The sequence below is a fragment of the Phasianus colchicus genome, chromosome 11, assembly GCF_987193195.1.
Source record: "Phasianus colchicus chromosome 11, bPhaCol1.hap1.1, whole genome shotgun sequence".
Classification (NCBI taxonomy): Eukaryota; Metazoa; Chordata; class Aves; order Galliformes; family Phasianidae; genus Phasianus; species Phasianus colchicus.
In genome coordinates, this window is record NC_143446.1 from 5,305,559 (window position 1) to 5,322,563 (window position 17,005).

At 35.5% G+C, this 17,005-nt stretch overlaps 1 protein-coding gene across 7 annotated transcripts in view; it reads left to right on the forward strand.

Annotated features, from left to right (window-relative positions):
* The window catches only part of ATG7 (autophagy related 7), a 113,898-nt gene that overhangs the window by 30,527 nt on the left and 66,366 nt on the right, over window positions 1-17,005 (forward strand). For 5 of the 7 annotated variants that reach the window (XR_016470065.1, XR_004169060.2, XR_016470066.1 and 2 more), the window contains exon 18: window positions 14,504-14,626. The exons of 1 other annotated variant lie outside the window; for it this stretch is intronic. Coding sequence is in view for 3 of the 6 variants with exons in the window: in XM_031609141.2 (XP_031465001.2) it covers window positions 14,504-14,626 (123 nt within the window). In the remaining 3 variants the exon portion in view is untranslated. Of the gene's footprint in view, window positions 1-458; window positions 1,971-14,503; window positions 14,627-17,005 lie in introns of those variants that run through there. One more of the 7 variants, XM_090148062.1, reaches the window with a different exon arrangement.

The following is a 17,005-nucleotide window of genomic DNA, read 5'->3' on the forward strand; positions in this document are numbered from 1 at the left end:
ATTTTTTGTTAGCAAATCATTTCCTCTTGGAGGTCATTTTAAGAGAGCTCTGTTTTACATAAACAGACTTGATGATTTAATAAAAACTGACTTGGATTTTAGCAGCTGTGCTATTCCCAGAGAGATCACTTTTCATGTGGTTTGAGGATTAAATTACTTTTGTGCTGAAAAAGTTGCTTCATTGGCACACGTATTTCCTTACAGTAGAAACACAGCATTTGTTTACTTTGCTAACTTTGTTTATTAGTGTAAGAGTATGTCACCCTGTATTATCTGGACATCTGATGCTAATATCTTGAAATGACAAATCCGGTTTAATTATAGCCTGTATGATGTTTTTTGTTTGTTTAAATGCATTTATGCCAGGTTTACTATAAATTCAGAGTATGGAGCTAGGTTGCTTTCTGATACGATTGAATTTGCTGGTAACTCACATATTCTGTTTATTCTTCTGTCAGCATTCTTATTCGTGAGCACTTGTCACTCTTCAAACACAAAGCTAATGACCAAGGAGCTCTTTAAAAAATGTAATAGTACAGCTGGATGACTTAGGAGAAGCTGCTAATGGTCTGCATGTTTAGAGATTACATTCCACTTCATTTTGACTCACAGTCGTGGCTTAGTTTTTCTGTTTCTGAAGCTGAAGAACTCAGACACCCTAACAGCCAACAGTAAAGTTCCTTACCCAGTATTGTCCTAACCAGGCTGCATGCCAGAGGAGCTTCCCACAGGCAATTGTTGAGGAATTTTGGGATGGTCACAGCATCTGGGCCAAATTTTCTGTGTATGATTTTTTTCCCCCCCCTCTCTTCTGCAGAACCAGAAAAATTGTGTTCTTGAAAGTATCTTCTTTCAAACTAACAGCACTGCACTCAGCCTGTTTAATGGTAGGTCCGAGGAGCAGTGTAAGCTTTCCTATAGCACTTCTCTATCCGTGGTGAACTTGTTATTTCTCTGAGGGGAAAGAATCCAAAGTTCTTTGGTTATGGATACTTGATTTTACTGACTGCTCTCTTAAACAACAAAGATCTTTGACTTATTAGTGTGCTAATTAAGCTGCCCCTTTACCCCTTGGGAGTGAAATAAGTTTATTTTCTCATAATATTACAGTGAAAAGCATATTCCATGTGAAAATAGAGTGGTCTTGATCCTTGCAGGCATCTGGCTTATGCCTTGAAGCATAAATGTTAAAATATTTATCTTTATCTATTAACACTAGCTGCTTATTTATTTTTTATTGAGGATAACGAAAATTTGCCTGTTCTTGCTCCTCCTTGTGCATCCTGGAATGAACCATAGATTCATGAGTTTTCCTCATGAATTCACAGAGTTTAATGTCAGAAAAGAATGTTGATACCACTCAATTTGAATATACTTATCCTCTCTGTTTTCTTGTATAACTAACAGATATTATTTCCTCTCATGTTCAGATTTATAGTCCGTGTTTTGAAAAGCATTCTAATTTTCCTTTAAGATATTTTTCTACTTCCCTTACTGATTTTTAGCCACTGCGTAATGTTACTGACTCAACCTCTGAAGGCTTTTCCAGTTTTGCTGCATTTCGTGAAGGGATAGACATCAGGATCAGGGATGGCATACCAGGCATTGTTACTGTTTGTTTTCAGTCAAGATGTTTCCCTGCCCTAGTAGATGCTTTCCCTTTTTAACATCCTCAGAATAGATTAAATGCTATTGCTGTGACATTTGCTAAGTGCTTGCATTGCATAAGTTATTTATGAGTGTCTCAATTTTGAAATCTGCTATCATGCAGACATAATAATGTGTTTGTTTTCAACTGCTAACTGCTTTGCATGCATTTTTACTTTACAAAGTTCAGATCAGTTATGGCAGTAACCTGTGTTTTTCAGAGACTTTGAGTTGATATAATTTTAATTTCAGCAATGCCTATGGTACTTGCTTTGGCTGCATTGAGGAAAGTATTCTTTCTCCCAGTAATAACCTACGTATTTCTCAATTAAAGTATTGCTTTGATGTGTAAGTCCTGGGGGGAAAAAAGGTTTTCTTTTTTCTTAACAAAATTAACAAAAGAAGCTAACTCTTGCATGGCTTGCAGAAATGATGAAGGGAATGAAGGAACAGGGAGAAATGTTTGTTATTCAAGAATGAACACTGCAAAAACTTATAAGAATGTAAAGAGTTATTTGTCACTGTCCTGTAACACTGCAATTGAGTCTATTTATAACTTATTTCCTGTACTTAAATATATTAACATTTGACACTTCTACGCACAGTGCAGCCTGAGTATGAATATTGGATAGATTACATTCAGGTTTAAAGAATGCATCATTAAAACATCTAAGTGTGTTTTTAGTATACTGAGTTAAATGTAATACTTTTTTGCTCTTAAGGTAACATAGGAAATTGCTATTTGATAGGTGATATCCAGAAATATCAAGTCTTTTTATCCTGCTCCTCCAAAGTCAGCAATGGACGGGAAGAGGAATCAGGATTGTTTTGCCCAAAATTTGTGAAACTTCAGGCTGCCTTTTAGCTTTTCCAATGTTGATCTTAAGAGAATTGAAATAATATATTTCAAAATTAATTGCCCTGAGGATGTTTTTTTTCTCTTGGTTGCATGGAAGGTGCACATTCTTGAAAATAATACTTGGTCTTATTTCAAAACAGATTTCAATTATATAGTCAACTTAAGCTACATTTTGTTATCTCAAGCAAAAGGATATTAACAGAAGCAAGCTATGATGCTTGCAAAGAGTGCTGCATGGCACATTAAGAAATGATCCATGGGAGTGTGTCCATTGTAATCAAACTTCGTTCCCTTAGAGCAGAGCAAACATGATCAAGCACAAAAATCTGAGAAGTGTCGTTAACTTTAATCATTATTTTGTGAACAGAGAAGGTGAGGAATCAGATGTGATCTTTTGTACATGAGGTGGGTGGGGGAGGTGTCTCTGCAGACAGGATGGATGAGAATTAGAAAATGATCTTAGAAAAGCACTGGAGATCTAATGAGTTTGGGGACTGAGCTCCTTATCTGTCATATACCTGAAACTATACATGATATTATGAAATATATGTAAGTAAGTAGAACTGCATATGACAACAGTGCCTGACAAACTTTCTTGTGCGTAATGATACCACAGTAAATGGTGTTGGGAAAGGTAGAAAATATTTCTATTCAATCTTAAATCATACCATTTACAAAAACTCAAAAATCAAAAACATTCTGATGTGTTATTGCTAGAATGTAAGAGTTAAAAATGACTTATACTGTTTTTCAGAGTTTTGAGGTGCAGGCTGATTGACATTTAGGGATAAGATAGCTCATCGACACCAAACAGACTCCTAGAGTCAACAGCAGAGAGAGGATTGAAACCAAAATCTTGCTGATGTATCATATGGTTCTAAATAGAAAGGAGGCTGTTTGAAAATTCATTCAGGTCGTGAGAAGGGTGGTTCAAACTTTAATGAATGCTGCTGCTGGCAGGCTCACTTGTTGTCTTCTCCCTACCCCCAGGCACCATGATGCTAACAACCTTTAATGAGCCGTTGCTCTTAGCCCTCCTGTTATGTCTTCCTTGTAACTTTTAGCATGTCTGTTAAGGAAGAAGCTTCTTTAATCAATTTGTTTGTTTTCTTCAACTAAGACAAATGTAGCAAGCATATAATAATTGAGGAGATGTTTCAAATTAAAAGCTCTAGTTGGAGAGTTGTTTTCCAAAAACTAATGATGTTTAAAAAGAAGAAATTTGCTCACTACTTTTCCTTTGGATTATCCTCTCATGGTCTATTGTAAGTAATTTAGAGTTACAGCAGAGACTGGTTGGTTTCTATTATTACTTATATTTGGAGGGGGAAGCTTGTGTCCCTCTTTACAAATCAGTAAGACACTATCTTAGCTTGTGTTGTTAGCATATGAAGAACTGTATTAAGAACTGACATGGCTTACAGCAAGTAAAAATCAGTGTTTTGAGACTAAACCACTCATCCAAATATTTTCATGTGGGTGAGGACTTGTTTTGGGCTCAGGCCTCTCAGCACTGAGAGGAGGATGCATTTTCAAAACTTCTGACTTCAGGATAAGCAAATCTTAGCATCTCAAAGGCTAGCAGCTGTATGTGCAGTGCCAAAATGTTTGTCTTGTGTGTGGGTGTTTGCAACTGTGTTTAAATGTTGAGAACTGGAGATTTGCAACTTCTATGTTTTGCTGAGTAGAAGCAGCTTTCATTGCCCAGTCCTCTATCCTTAGTTGTCTTTTTCTTTCCTAGCCAGTCCATTTATCTTCATCATACAAAAGTTTTGCTCTCTGGGTGGCAGATGCAACTATTAGATAACTTAGAGAGTTTAAATGCTACATGGCATAAAATAAATGTTTAAACAACGTAAAACAACATTCCTCCTGCCATTATTATGGTTTGGGATCTTGTCTTCAAGGCATGAGGGAGAAAAGAGCTAAGGCCTATTGCAGAGTATGTTTAGAAGCTGCTCTCTTGTATTCTTTGCAGTGGAAGTTTTGTTTGAATGATTATAATGGTTTCTCCAGGAGAAGGGAGAAAAAGGAACAAGAAGAGAACATAACATTCACAAGCTTGTCTTATTCCCTTTCTTCTGCTCCAGAAAATCAGCAATTATGCTATTAGAACTGTTGGTTTAGGAGTAGTAGAGCTGCTTGATTAAGAATCCCTTTCTAGCAGTAACTAACACGCTTTCTCTCTTCAGAGAAGAAAACAAATACTTTTATTATCCTCTTTCCTTTATTTGGTGAGTTTAAGTAGTTCCTGATGTTTAAGTGAAATAGCATGTTGATTTTATGTGGGCCTAGCAAAGTAATACATTAGGTAGAAGAAACAAAGTGGTGTTGCAAAGAATCACAAAATTTGGCCTAAGAAGCAGCTGTTGTGGCTGACTTATATCGTGGAGTTAACTAGTTTCCTTGTTTTCATGTTAAATAACATGAAAATGTTTTTTGAAAAAACATTTTTCAGTGATCCAAAATGGATGCAGAACATCGTTCTAAGCAGTTGTAACTGGATTTCATTAACCATTTTCTCTCCTGTCAAAATAGAAATCTTTGTCATCTGAACAGAAGATAAAGGTGAAGTTTCCCTTTTCAAATATTAACTCACATTAAAATAGTGTTTTGAAGAGGAGGAAGAAACCTGTCAGTATTAAAAATAATTGATTTCTGCTTCTGGCTGATTGTGTTTCTGCTGCGTTCCAAATACATTCTGTGGGTCTTGGAGGTTTTTTCTTCCTCCAACTTGACTCAATTTTAATTATAATCAGTAAAATGTAAAAAGATTGTCAGTAAGTAGGAAAGAAATGGCATCACCATAATTTCCTGATATTGGTATGTTGTTCAATATTTGTGTCTAGAATACCATTCAAAATTATTCTAATGGCAACTTAATGGTCTTGTCATCTTTCTGTGAAGTTCTTACAGTGCATCACTAAAACCAAAACTGAACTAAAATAATTTTGAATTAAAAGTGGTGATCCTGACAGGATTTGTGTAAGAGTTACAGAAACAAAGTTGGGTAATATTGAACCAGATAAAACTGGGAGCGTTTGCAGTGCTGGTATGGTGGTGATGTCAGTCCTCCTAAGTGTTGTTAAACATAGATGTAGTTCAAGTAATTCTATAGTTTCTTTCTGGAACTGAAAAGGGCAGTTGTACGTTTTGCTGGATATGAATATTTGTAATTCTTTTTACTTCCATAAATTTTTGCATACTCATAACCAAATGTATTTTATTCTTTATTGTTCAGTTATACCAAGGATTCATGCATATTCAGCAGAGAAAATTTGGACACAATAAGATGAGGGATGCCTTAGAACAAACAAAAAACCAAAATAAAGAATGATTGGGGGTAGGGCAGGAGCTCAAATGTTGCTGTCTGGAACATATCTACCTCAGTATCACTGACTATTTTACAAAATCTTTTAGTGTGTTGGCATATTTAGTGCAGTGAGGCAAAAGACATTCATATCAGTTATGTACTGAGTATTATCAGCAGATAGATCAGTTTCTTATATACATCCTAACTTTAAAAATTGGCAGGGTTGCTTGAAAATTTGATTCTAAATCAAATGTATGAAAATATGAAGGAATGCAGGTGGTTGTCCAAAGCATCCTTTTGCACTGATAATTCTGATAGACATGTACTTCACACTTATCTGGTACAGCACATTGTGCATTTGCAATTTGGGTGACAATTCTTTCACATACCAAAAAGTAACAGTGACATGCTTTGAAAGAACAAAAATATACCCATTTTCGTCTACTCCATGAGCAAGTCTTGTAACACTTGTCTCATGAATGAGACAATGTGAATGCTCGTGTGAGAGTCTGTTTGCATTTTTCTACTGTCCTTCATGCCACATTACAACTTGCTTTGTTACTCTGTCATATTCAAATGATACTTAAATGTGTAGATTTTAATATTGAAATGATGTACAATGAAAATTAAATTATATATTGCAGTTTCATGAGATTAAGGAGGTAGGGACTTCATCTTTTCCTAGATAATTTTTTTTTTTAGTTCCTTCCTTTTTTTTATCTGTTGCAACTTCTTTTCTTGCATGCTTCTCCAGCATTCTTCTCATTACACTCTGAGAGGAGGCTGTCTTCATCTCTACCTATTTTCTTTTGTTGAACTCAACAAGTTATGAGCCTCATTTTGCTGGGCAACTGTTGCTTCATTTGCAAATGCTCATTTAGGCATGTTTCAACAGTTTAAAACTAAACCTTTATTAAGTTTTATACATTTTTTATCTTTCCTTCTATCTATGACTTTGCCAAAATTCTTCCAAGATGCATTTTTGTATTTTCTTTGGAATGGGAAAAGAGTGAAGGAAATTGAATTTGGAATGATGATAGGAAAAATGACTGAAACTGCTGAAATCCAATGAGTTTGGTTTAAATGCTATCCTTCTTCTGATGCTGTATTGTATAAGTATTGTAGTGCATCCAGATGAAAGAAAAAAATCTGCTCTTTAGTAATCTGTAAGATTCTGGTTTTTAAGTTAGAGACCCAGTTTTAGGAGCTACTGAGCAGATGCAAGTTTTAGTTAAGTAAGCAGTAGTTTTGAATCCTTGGTGTCTGACAGGTCAGGCCTTACGACTGGATCGCTGATGGCAGGGAAAAGCTGGATGAAATACCTAACTTCATTTGTAGGGCAGTCAGCACTGACTTGTTGCTTGCTTTTGTAAAGACTTCAAAGATGAACCATCTCATCTTTATAAAATGTTGTTGTATGGAGAACCAAAACAGTATTCAGTGCAAGTGAATCTGCTTTTCTGTCAGAGGAATGTTTAGTCCATCTAGGGAAGTGCCCTTGTTTCACTTCCATGTTTAGGTCTTGTCTGAGGAAAATGGATACAGTTTCAGAATTGTTTCTGAAAGTCAACAATTAGAATTGTGCTATTGATGTCTCTCCTTACACACAGATAACAAGAATACATTATCTTGCCACAGTTCACCAGTAACCTCAGGCATTATGGGGGAAAAATGAGGACCTTGTGAAGTTTCTGTGTACAAGATAGTGACTAATGCTAGTATGGACTGGAACCAAAGATGTTGTTAAGTGCTGATGAGCTGATCAGCATAAATTTTGAACAGGAAGCAGAATGGGTATAAAAGTAAAACTGTAAGTATGCATCAAGTGTAAAATGTGGAGCGAGCAGGAGGTGCCTGTTAGGTGACAGATCAAGGCAGATTTAATAATATTGTCTACTTGAAAAATTCTTCTACTTCTGTTTTCCATCTCTAAATTGATGGTGTTTTCTTCTACTTTTCACCCCCACTACTATCTTTTCACTTGTATTTGCTAATGCTTCCAGACAGGGGATGTCTTAGGTTTGTACATTATTCAGTAGAAAGGGTTTAGAAGGTGTCATTGTTTCAAACAGTTTGCGAGAAACATTTTAGAAAATAAAATCGCTAAAATAAAAATCTAACTGCTTTACCTATTTATATTGGTCTATCAGTTTGTGTCAGGAAAATGGTATATGTAGATTGCTCTGAAAGTAATTCCTCCCATTTACATCTGTGGAAACTAACAGAGCACAATGACACTATTTGATAGAACTAATTCTCAGCTTAAAAATGGTGTTTTTCAGCATAGACACCACTGCTAGCTGTGCATTTTCACCAACAATGACCAAGAGCCTCCATGTTGTGCTTGTAAAAATCTGCACCAGCAGGGGTCACCACTGTTGGGGTCACCACTGTTGGGGTCACCACTGTTGGGGTCACCACTGTGCTCACATCCTTGGTTTGGTTGCCATAAACATTCAGCAAGTGTGAGTTAATGTCAGTGAGTGCCTTTTTTTTTTTCCCTGCATGGAGAAATTCAAGGGCACCTTTCTGTTCCATACTTAATTCTGTGTCAGATAGCGTTCTGTCAGACTGCCCCTCTGCTGCTATCTGTCATACAGCAACAAAATGTGACAATATTGATGGGGTGGTTCAATCTCTACTTCTATCCGATCAACATCTGCTGCTGTCATCATGGGTAGCGTAATAAAATAGAAAGCATTACTTTCAGAGCAGCTCTCATATAAAACATCTCAAGGTTATTGCAGAAAATCTCAGAACACATGTAATTTGGGGAATTCAGTGTGGACAAAATTGAGTTTAAACTGAGATCTCGTACATTTTAAAGAATGCTCCTTTCCACTTCATTATTTAAAAGAATAAAGTGAAAATCCAAGGTTAAAAAATCCTGTTGAGGCCTTTTGGGTCTGGCTGTTCTTCAATAAGCTAATACTCCCATCTTCCATCAGTTGCAAAGCAGTGCAGGTAACAGTGACAGACAAAACACATCTGTGTCACCATGTTTCTCTTCTAACTTAAATCAGCAATTTCTTAAGTTTTCAACATAAAATTGCACTTCAATTACTGTTAAGGCTTTCTACTGATATGCTTTCATTTTCAGTAGTGATTATGAGAAGGTAAGAGGAAAATTGTGCATGCAGAAAGTGTTTTAATTATTTGAACATCAGCCAAAAATGATGTCATCTTTGCCTTGCGGTTTATAACCTTCCACTGTTTTCAGAATACCCTTCTTCAGCTTGCACCTGGAATAAAGCTTTTCTCAGAACTTTGTTTTATGGTCTGGATTTTAAAAGTACGTTGTGTGTGAATGTCCAAGTATGGATGGCCATTAATATGCACATTAAGGTAATTCTCAACACAGTATTACCAGAAGATGAAGCATCTTTTGTCATCTTTATGTTCATAATAACACTGTCAGACTTTCCTCTTCCAAATCATGAACTGAGTCTCTTAAAAATTGTATGGTCTACAGAAAAGTTCAATTTTCTTCTGGTGTTTGTTATGGATGGATCACCTTATTAGGCTGCATGTTTTTAGAATGGATCACAGGATTGCTTTATTGGGCTTTTTTTTTTCTTTTTTACAACTTCTAAGGACTGAATGGCAGGAAAAACTGAGACCCTCGTGAAACAGCAGGACTCTAGGAGCCGAGGATATATGCATATATATTTTTAGGAAACCAAATTATGGGTCTCCTGATAAAAATGCTGAGATTTTAGCACTGTTGCCTTTTGCAAATGCCTGCACCCATTTGTGATGGCTCTTGTACTTCATCATACTGCCTTCTCACTTAAGAGAATTCTCCACAGCTTTATAGTCTTCTGCTAAATTTTGTTTTAACTGTAGTTATTATCCAGCTTTGAAAAGTTTGAAAACCAGCAACTTGAATTTATCTAATTTTACAGGCAGATGTTGAAACTGAAATTTCTGTTTTCAGCATGCTGAGATTCGCTCTGATGTTCTACTCATTCTCCACTGCCTCTGATAGATAGCAGTGTGCAAAAATATATCTGGGTTTGTAAATGTTTGTTATCTTTGAGAGGAAGGCTTTCAAAGTTGTGTGTGTTAAACACAGCAGCCTTGTTGTTTTTGAGGTATGTTATTCATAGTTTTTTTTTTTTTTTACAATAAATATAATACTATTTACCCATAAAGTTTTTTTTGTGGAAGCTAAACAATACTCAGGCTCTAGATATGCTCCATACTTAAATACTGGTTTAAAAAAAACCTAAAAATCTGTGACAGAAATGAGCCATAAGGTGTGAGCCATCTCTACATGAGTTGTCAGCCTGTTGTGATTAGGAGTTTTTGTATGCTTCTTTAGCCATATAGTAACGTTCATCCCACAAAGCATTCTTGAAGCCAGATTCTCTTTTTTGAATGCCGTTTTACTGAGCAATTCTTTGTAAAGAATGCTATTAAAAAGAATATAACACCAAAGCTGTACATCTGTTTCTCATTTCTGAATAAGTTCTGTTTCTTTCTCCTACTGTGAGATTCTCTTTTTTTTCTCCCATTGGTAAACAGACAAGAATAAAATGACTGTAAGAAATGTAGATGATACACATACAAGACTCAGAAAAGTCTTTAGGAATGCATTAATTTGTGAAGAAGTGTGTCCACACCTATTACAGTGCCATTGCATATGAAATAATAATTGTAGCCCTGATTCTGTGAAATGGAGACTGGAACCAAGGCTGTGATGTCAACAGGGGAAGGAGATTTAAATGTGATAGAGAAGAATGTGATGTTAAAATTTGTTGGGTCCTCCTGACAGTAATTTTCACAGACATATGCACAAAAGGTTTGCTACTGTCTAATTCTCCTCTTGATCTTTGAAAAGTGACTTGCAAGTGAGAAAAAGATGAGGCTCCTGTAATAAATTGTATTGCTCCAGCTGGCCTTGCTCAGCAGAAGAATTATTACTTCTGGTTCTTTTTGTTGCTTTGCAGTTTTTACTGCTTGAGAAAATTTATCGTTACGTGGTGACACATCAGTGTTATGACTGGGCAGTGATACATTTATTCCCAGAAAAAAATTCTCAGGTTTTTTTTATATCTGCTGTCATAGTCACTACTTTGAGATCAATAATAAAAATAACATCTCTCAAGTATATCTGTCCTTCTGTAAAGCAGTTATTCAGATGGTAACTGGTACCAAGTATGCTGTTAGCAGTGAAGAGAAGAATTAAAAAGCAAACTCATGCTAATGGAGTTTGGGCCTTTGGGCTCTGCTGGACGTGATTAAGGAGGAGAAATTTTCCTTTCCACACAGCTCCAACTAGGGCATTGATTATGCCCTGGAAATGTTTAAAAATTTTTTTTTTTTTTTTTTGCTACTTGATGTCTAGACTGGCTTTATTCCTGATGACCTGCAGAGTGTGCCTGTGTGGTCTTCTGACACATGAATTTGAGATGAGTTTTATTTTACTTCATTCTTTTCTCCTTTAGAGGTTCAGTGACGACTGGACAAACCAATGCTGCGTTACATTCATTATATACATACATAGATGACAGGTGTCACTAAACGTGTGTAGTAAAGGCTGGACATGGGCAGGTTAATGATATTTATTCCTTCTGTGGTATTTATTGTAAAGTTTTAATCATCTGAATTCAGAAATAAAGTCCCCCAAGATGATGAAAATGTTGTTTCAATTGCTGCTTACATTAAGGCCATTTCATTACAGCGTGTGCTACCTTTAATGGTGCAGCCCTTGTTCAGGTTGCACACTGAATGATGCTGCCTGATTGTTCCTTGGCTCCCCAATAGCTTTTTCTCTGAGTCATGTGGCTGGAATTTTTATTTTAAAGCTAATTAGCAGTTATTCTATTCAGCAGACCATTCGCGCTGTAAAAATGTTTAACAGCAAGTACACTTTTTAAAGTTTTTCAGGCTTCTCCAGTTGCTAATATAAGAAAAATACTCATCATTATTATAGGCTTAGATTTTTGAGATAGCATCTTTCCTTAGCCAGACTTGTTACCTTAACCCAAGTTTGCTGTCATAATGCTATGGGAAGTCTAGAACATGATATAGTGGAGTTTCTTTTTTGAGGGGAGGTGAAGTAAATTTTCAGATCTTTCCATAATACAAAATTTCGGGCATGGTAAAATATTCCTGTATAACTTCTTAAAAAAACAAAACAAAAAATAAATAAAAAACAAAGCAACAAAAAAATCCCCAAAGATTCAATTCACTGGGTAAAAAATTATACCCCTTTAACTCCTAGTTTTGTGATCTTATTAATGTTTTCCTAATATGCATTTTGAAAGACACTTCATGAGAGACTTCCCAGCCTCTTCCGCAGTGATTACACTACTTGGATTGAAAAAAAAAAATTCCAGCTGATTCATCCAGAACTCACCTTAAACATTTTAAATGTCGGTGCAGTCATGCAGCCTGCTTTATTATAGAGTACGTGAGAATTCATTTACAGCTGTGGCAAGGAATACAGAAAGGTTATGCATATTTATGCAATAAACCAGAGCAGTTTATACGGAGGACCCTGGCAGACTGAAGCAATGTACTCATTGAGGAAGCAATACCTGGAAATTTGCGCTTCAGGCTTGAGTCACGGTTCTTTGGAAATGAGAATCAAGGCATGTTGTGCTGAGTAACAATAAACAAGATTTGAGGGCTATTCAGTAGACATTTTTAATGGTACATGGTATGGTTGCACTCTGTTTCCTGTTCCATTCCTTTTGTTTGCATATCCTGACAGCATATGCCTTTTCTAGATTTTACCTCTGGGAAGAGGCTGTTATGTGCTATAATGTGTTAGAACATGACTATGGTTTCATTGTCTGTGTATTGTTTTAATATGCCATTAACTGTAACCCAGCCAACATCACTAAAAAGATGTCTCCTAAGTTCTGTATCCTGGTTCCAACAAATATAAGTAATAGCAACACATTTGATAATGCTGCTAGCTTCACAGATTACAAACAGGTAAGACTGTGAACATAACTAAAGTTTTATAACCTGAGTGCGTATGCAGTGTTTCACAAAGAGCCAAATGCAAGAGACCTCAGCACATCTGGTATTACAGAGTTTTGGAACATGGAATAGTCATCAAAATGTATATACATATCTCCACTGTAATTTCACAATGTATATAGTGGATAATATTAGGAGGATACTTATCAAATGGACACTGAAGTTTTTCAGATCTTTGCATTGCATCATGTACAGTTTGTCTTAGTGTGTTTGTCTCAGGAATATGCAAACAAAAGAAATGCAGTCCCATGAAATACAGCTAAGCAATTTTTTCTGCTTATAATTTTTTCACTTCTGATCACGTGTATTGGTCATTGCACAAATGCACAAAAAATTGTATAGAGTAAAAAGAATCTTTAAAGTGTAAGGAGCAGTTTCTCCAGATGTAGTACAAGAACACAATGTGCTGTTTTATTGTAATATTTTTTTCAGATGTGTAGATCATGTTTAAGAACATGCCAAACGTTTGTCACAGTTGCTTACATCTGATTTCTTACTCTTTATTTTTATTGATTCTGTGTGTACATTTTGGAACCTAAGTATGGAATAGGTGCTTTTGCTCCTAAGTGGACATTTTGTGTGATTAACTGAATGAGGATCCCACTCTTTTTCACCTATGTATATATATACACATATATGTATATACTCGTGTATATATATATATAACATGTATGTTTTATATATATTTTTTCATATATGTACTCTAACAATTCTATCAGCTAAATGGAAGTGGTTTTTTGAAACAAGCCTGAATTCCTGTAGGACTTGGGGAAAAGCTCACTGGACCTGTTTTTCTGAAGAATGCTGTTGACTGTGCAAGTTCCCACAGTTTTAAGATTATCTGAGGCCTTTAGGAGTTGTTAAGTTACAAAAGAGTGAGATTGTTGAGTGTAAGTTGTAATTCTGGTTGAGATAAATGAATACATAACAAAACCATTTTCTTCTCCACCACCATTCATCTTAGTTTTTTTTTTCTTATTGTCTGAAGAATAAATGATTTGGGGGCCAGGAGGACAGGGATTGCCTGTTTGTTTCAAACCTTGGAATGAAGCTTTCTTAGGCTGTGTGTTAGAATGAAACTGCAACACTTCCAATTGTTCTTTTTCTTTCTTTTCTGGATGAAGTGATTTCCACTAGTTGCAGGGAGCTTGTCCATCCAGTGAGGGTGGATATGTTTAAGGAATACGTTAGCTATACAACTTTCTCTTTCTGCTTCAAATTAACAGAGATGGAATATATACTGTGAAAGAATGGGTGTCTGTGTTCTCTGCAGTGGTGTTCTGTATTGGTGTTTTACGCAGAATTGTTCTGCTAGAGCTCTACCTTTTAGTTAAGTGATACATTGGAACAATCTTCTGCTGTTCTATGTAACTCAAATCCTTTCATGACGTTAGAACAAAATTTTGTTTTTTTCTGCGTCGTCTGTTTTGTTATACACTTAAAAATATTTTTAAACCAGGAAATGTTAAACTTCACATTTCTTCCCTCTTAGCTCCACTTTTCCCACACTTAGAAATTGAAGTGAGAGAAATGATCATTCTTTCTTCAGTAATTTTTACCTGTGTACAGTATGTATTAATCTTCCAAATGTTTGGAAAGCATTTATTTTTATTTCATGATGAAAACAAGATGATGAATCATTTATCTTAAATCCTCTTCTGTTTGTCTATTCATTTGTTTTTTGACAGGTCCTCGACCAATATGAACGTGAAGGATTTAATTTCCTAGCTAAAGTTTTTAATTCCTCACATTCCTTCTTAGAAGACTTGACAGGTCTAACTTTATTACATCAAGAGACACAGGCTGCTGAGGTAAGAAAATATGCTTTGGATATTAAAGGAAAACCAGGTGGTTATTTTCAGCTGTGTAACCATACGAGTAAATGAATCATTGGTAGAATCAAGCATTAATGTTTGATTTACAGGATGATTTACATGAGCCATGTGTGTATTCGTACAGTGAGTTAGGAGGTGTCCTCTAATGAGAAATGAGAAATGCTGATGTGAGAATCCATTTTTTTTTCTTTAAGGGCAGATGATGTGCAGTATGGGATGCATTTTAACAGCCGGTTAGAAATGTGTAGCACTGTTGATAAAGTATACCAACAATAGGTAGTCATGATAGCACAGAGCCCACTTTGGACTTACAGCCACAGCATTTACACAAGTTGCCAGGTGGTTTTTGCTGCTGGTTGGGACTGAAGATTAGACGTTTTTGAAAATTAATCAGAACTTTTTAATATCAGAATTTATAAGTGTTTATTTTAAAGAAAAGAATTGACTTGTAGTATGTGGTGTAAGAAAACCAGTTATCGTTTTAACTCAGTCTAAATTACAATAGCTTTGCTCCTTCATGGATTACAGTATGAGGAAAACAATGCTGTTCATTTATTCATTCAGTGGCAGAAGTTGTAATGTGGAATTAAATGTGTGTTCTGCTTTCATGAGAGATATCGAAAAAGTTGTGATATTGAGTCTGTTCAATCAAAAAGAGTATCTGTCTTAAAGTTGCATTTAATAATGATTTATAATCCTTCCTCCATCTGTAAATCTATACTCCTCAACATAATTTAATTGTGGTGCAACAGTATCACATGGATGTTTCCAGAGTTGGCTTTAAAAAGTGATTATTTAGTTACTGTAGCCTGTGCAAATGCTATAACTGTTTTTTCAGCTGCAATTGACTCAACGCTTTTACTTAATAAGGTTTGCAGGAATAATAGTGACTTGACTCTCTGTTTCATGTTTTAACCTTTTAAAATAATTGGAGCAGATGCTGGAGACATTAAACCATAAAATACTTGATGCACTCTTAAATCAGACTAGTGATGCCTACAAAAACTTAGCATATATGAGGGGATCCAGCAAAGCAAAATAAATACTCTTTACCAGGTGCTACCTATTAGCAAGAAGAGTGATTGTAGTCTGATTGCCATACATGACTTGTAGGATGCTTAGAAGTCGTTAGTCAGCTAATGACAGCATTAAAAAGAATTATTTCTGCCCTAGTTAGTAATAAATTGTTTTGCAGCTATTTATTTTTTAATTCTGCTGCTTCATACTGCATGCATGTGTTTATTTATAAAGTTTTAGCCACTCTTTACAGAATGTAGAGTCTGCTGCAAGTTTATTGTAACTTTGTAAAGTTCAAAGTTTATCAGAAATAGATGGAATTAAAGTACTTTCAAAAATCTTTGAGTTCAGTAGTGAGGTTATGTAATGATGTCATTGCTCATAGGTGGAAGAACAGAGTAGTTCTATATAATAAAACAGTAGTATAATTTCGTTTTGCAGATAGGATAAAAATAAAATCCTGCTCAATAGAATAATGATTCCTCAAAATCTATGAACAGTTTATACAGCTGAGTTGGAAGATTGCCAGATGACTTCTCTGACTACTTTTGGGCTGCTCATAGGAAAAAGTATACTCTAAAATTTAGGTGTTATTGATTTAAGATCAGTGCTCAATTTAAGATGTTCTTGATACCTGGCATTCTAATGACTGCAACAAAAGTAGTAAGCAAATGTCTTTTATGGGATACCAAGTATACTAAGAGTTCGCTTAGGTGCTCTTTAACCCCAAGGTGAGGGCGGTTTCAAGAGACACGTATGGCCGACTTTGATGATTAGAGTATTGAGTGTTTGGCTGTTCTACTGTTCTGGTGAGAAATTACTTGCCTTTCTGCACTTTCATTCTTCAAAGAGATTTTGCAGTTGAACTTTGGTTTCTAATAATTGAAGATTTCCTTTCTTTCTATTGAATAGAATTTCACCCAACAGTAAGTTTACTCCAGTGATGCAAGAGTTCTTTTTGTAATTCACTATGTAGGATCATTGATTTGGATGAGATGACTTGTTGATTACATTTGGCTAATAAACTTGCATCAAACATGGAGACATACATCCCTTTATTTTTTTTCCAAAAAGGAACTCTTTTAAAATCTTGATTCATTAAGAGCATTTGAAGAGGCGTTTTACTCAGGCAGTTGTCAGAAGAGTTGGAACTTTTGTCACTTTGGTCCTGTGCTTCAGCAAATTGCATCTAAAGTTATATCACTGGCATTTTATTTACCTAAGCAAAGCTGCTTTCATGATGTATGTTTGTATATATGCTTTAATATGCAAATTTTTAAACTGGTCTTGAGGTGCTCAGAAGAGGTCCTGGATATGCCATGCATGTTCTGTAAAAGA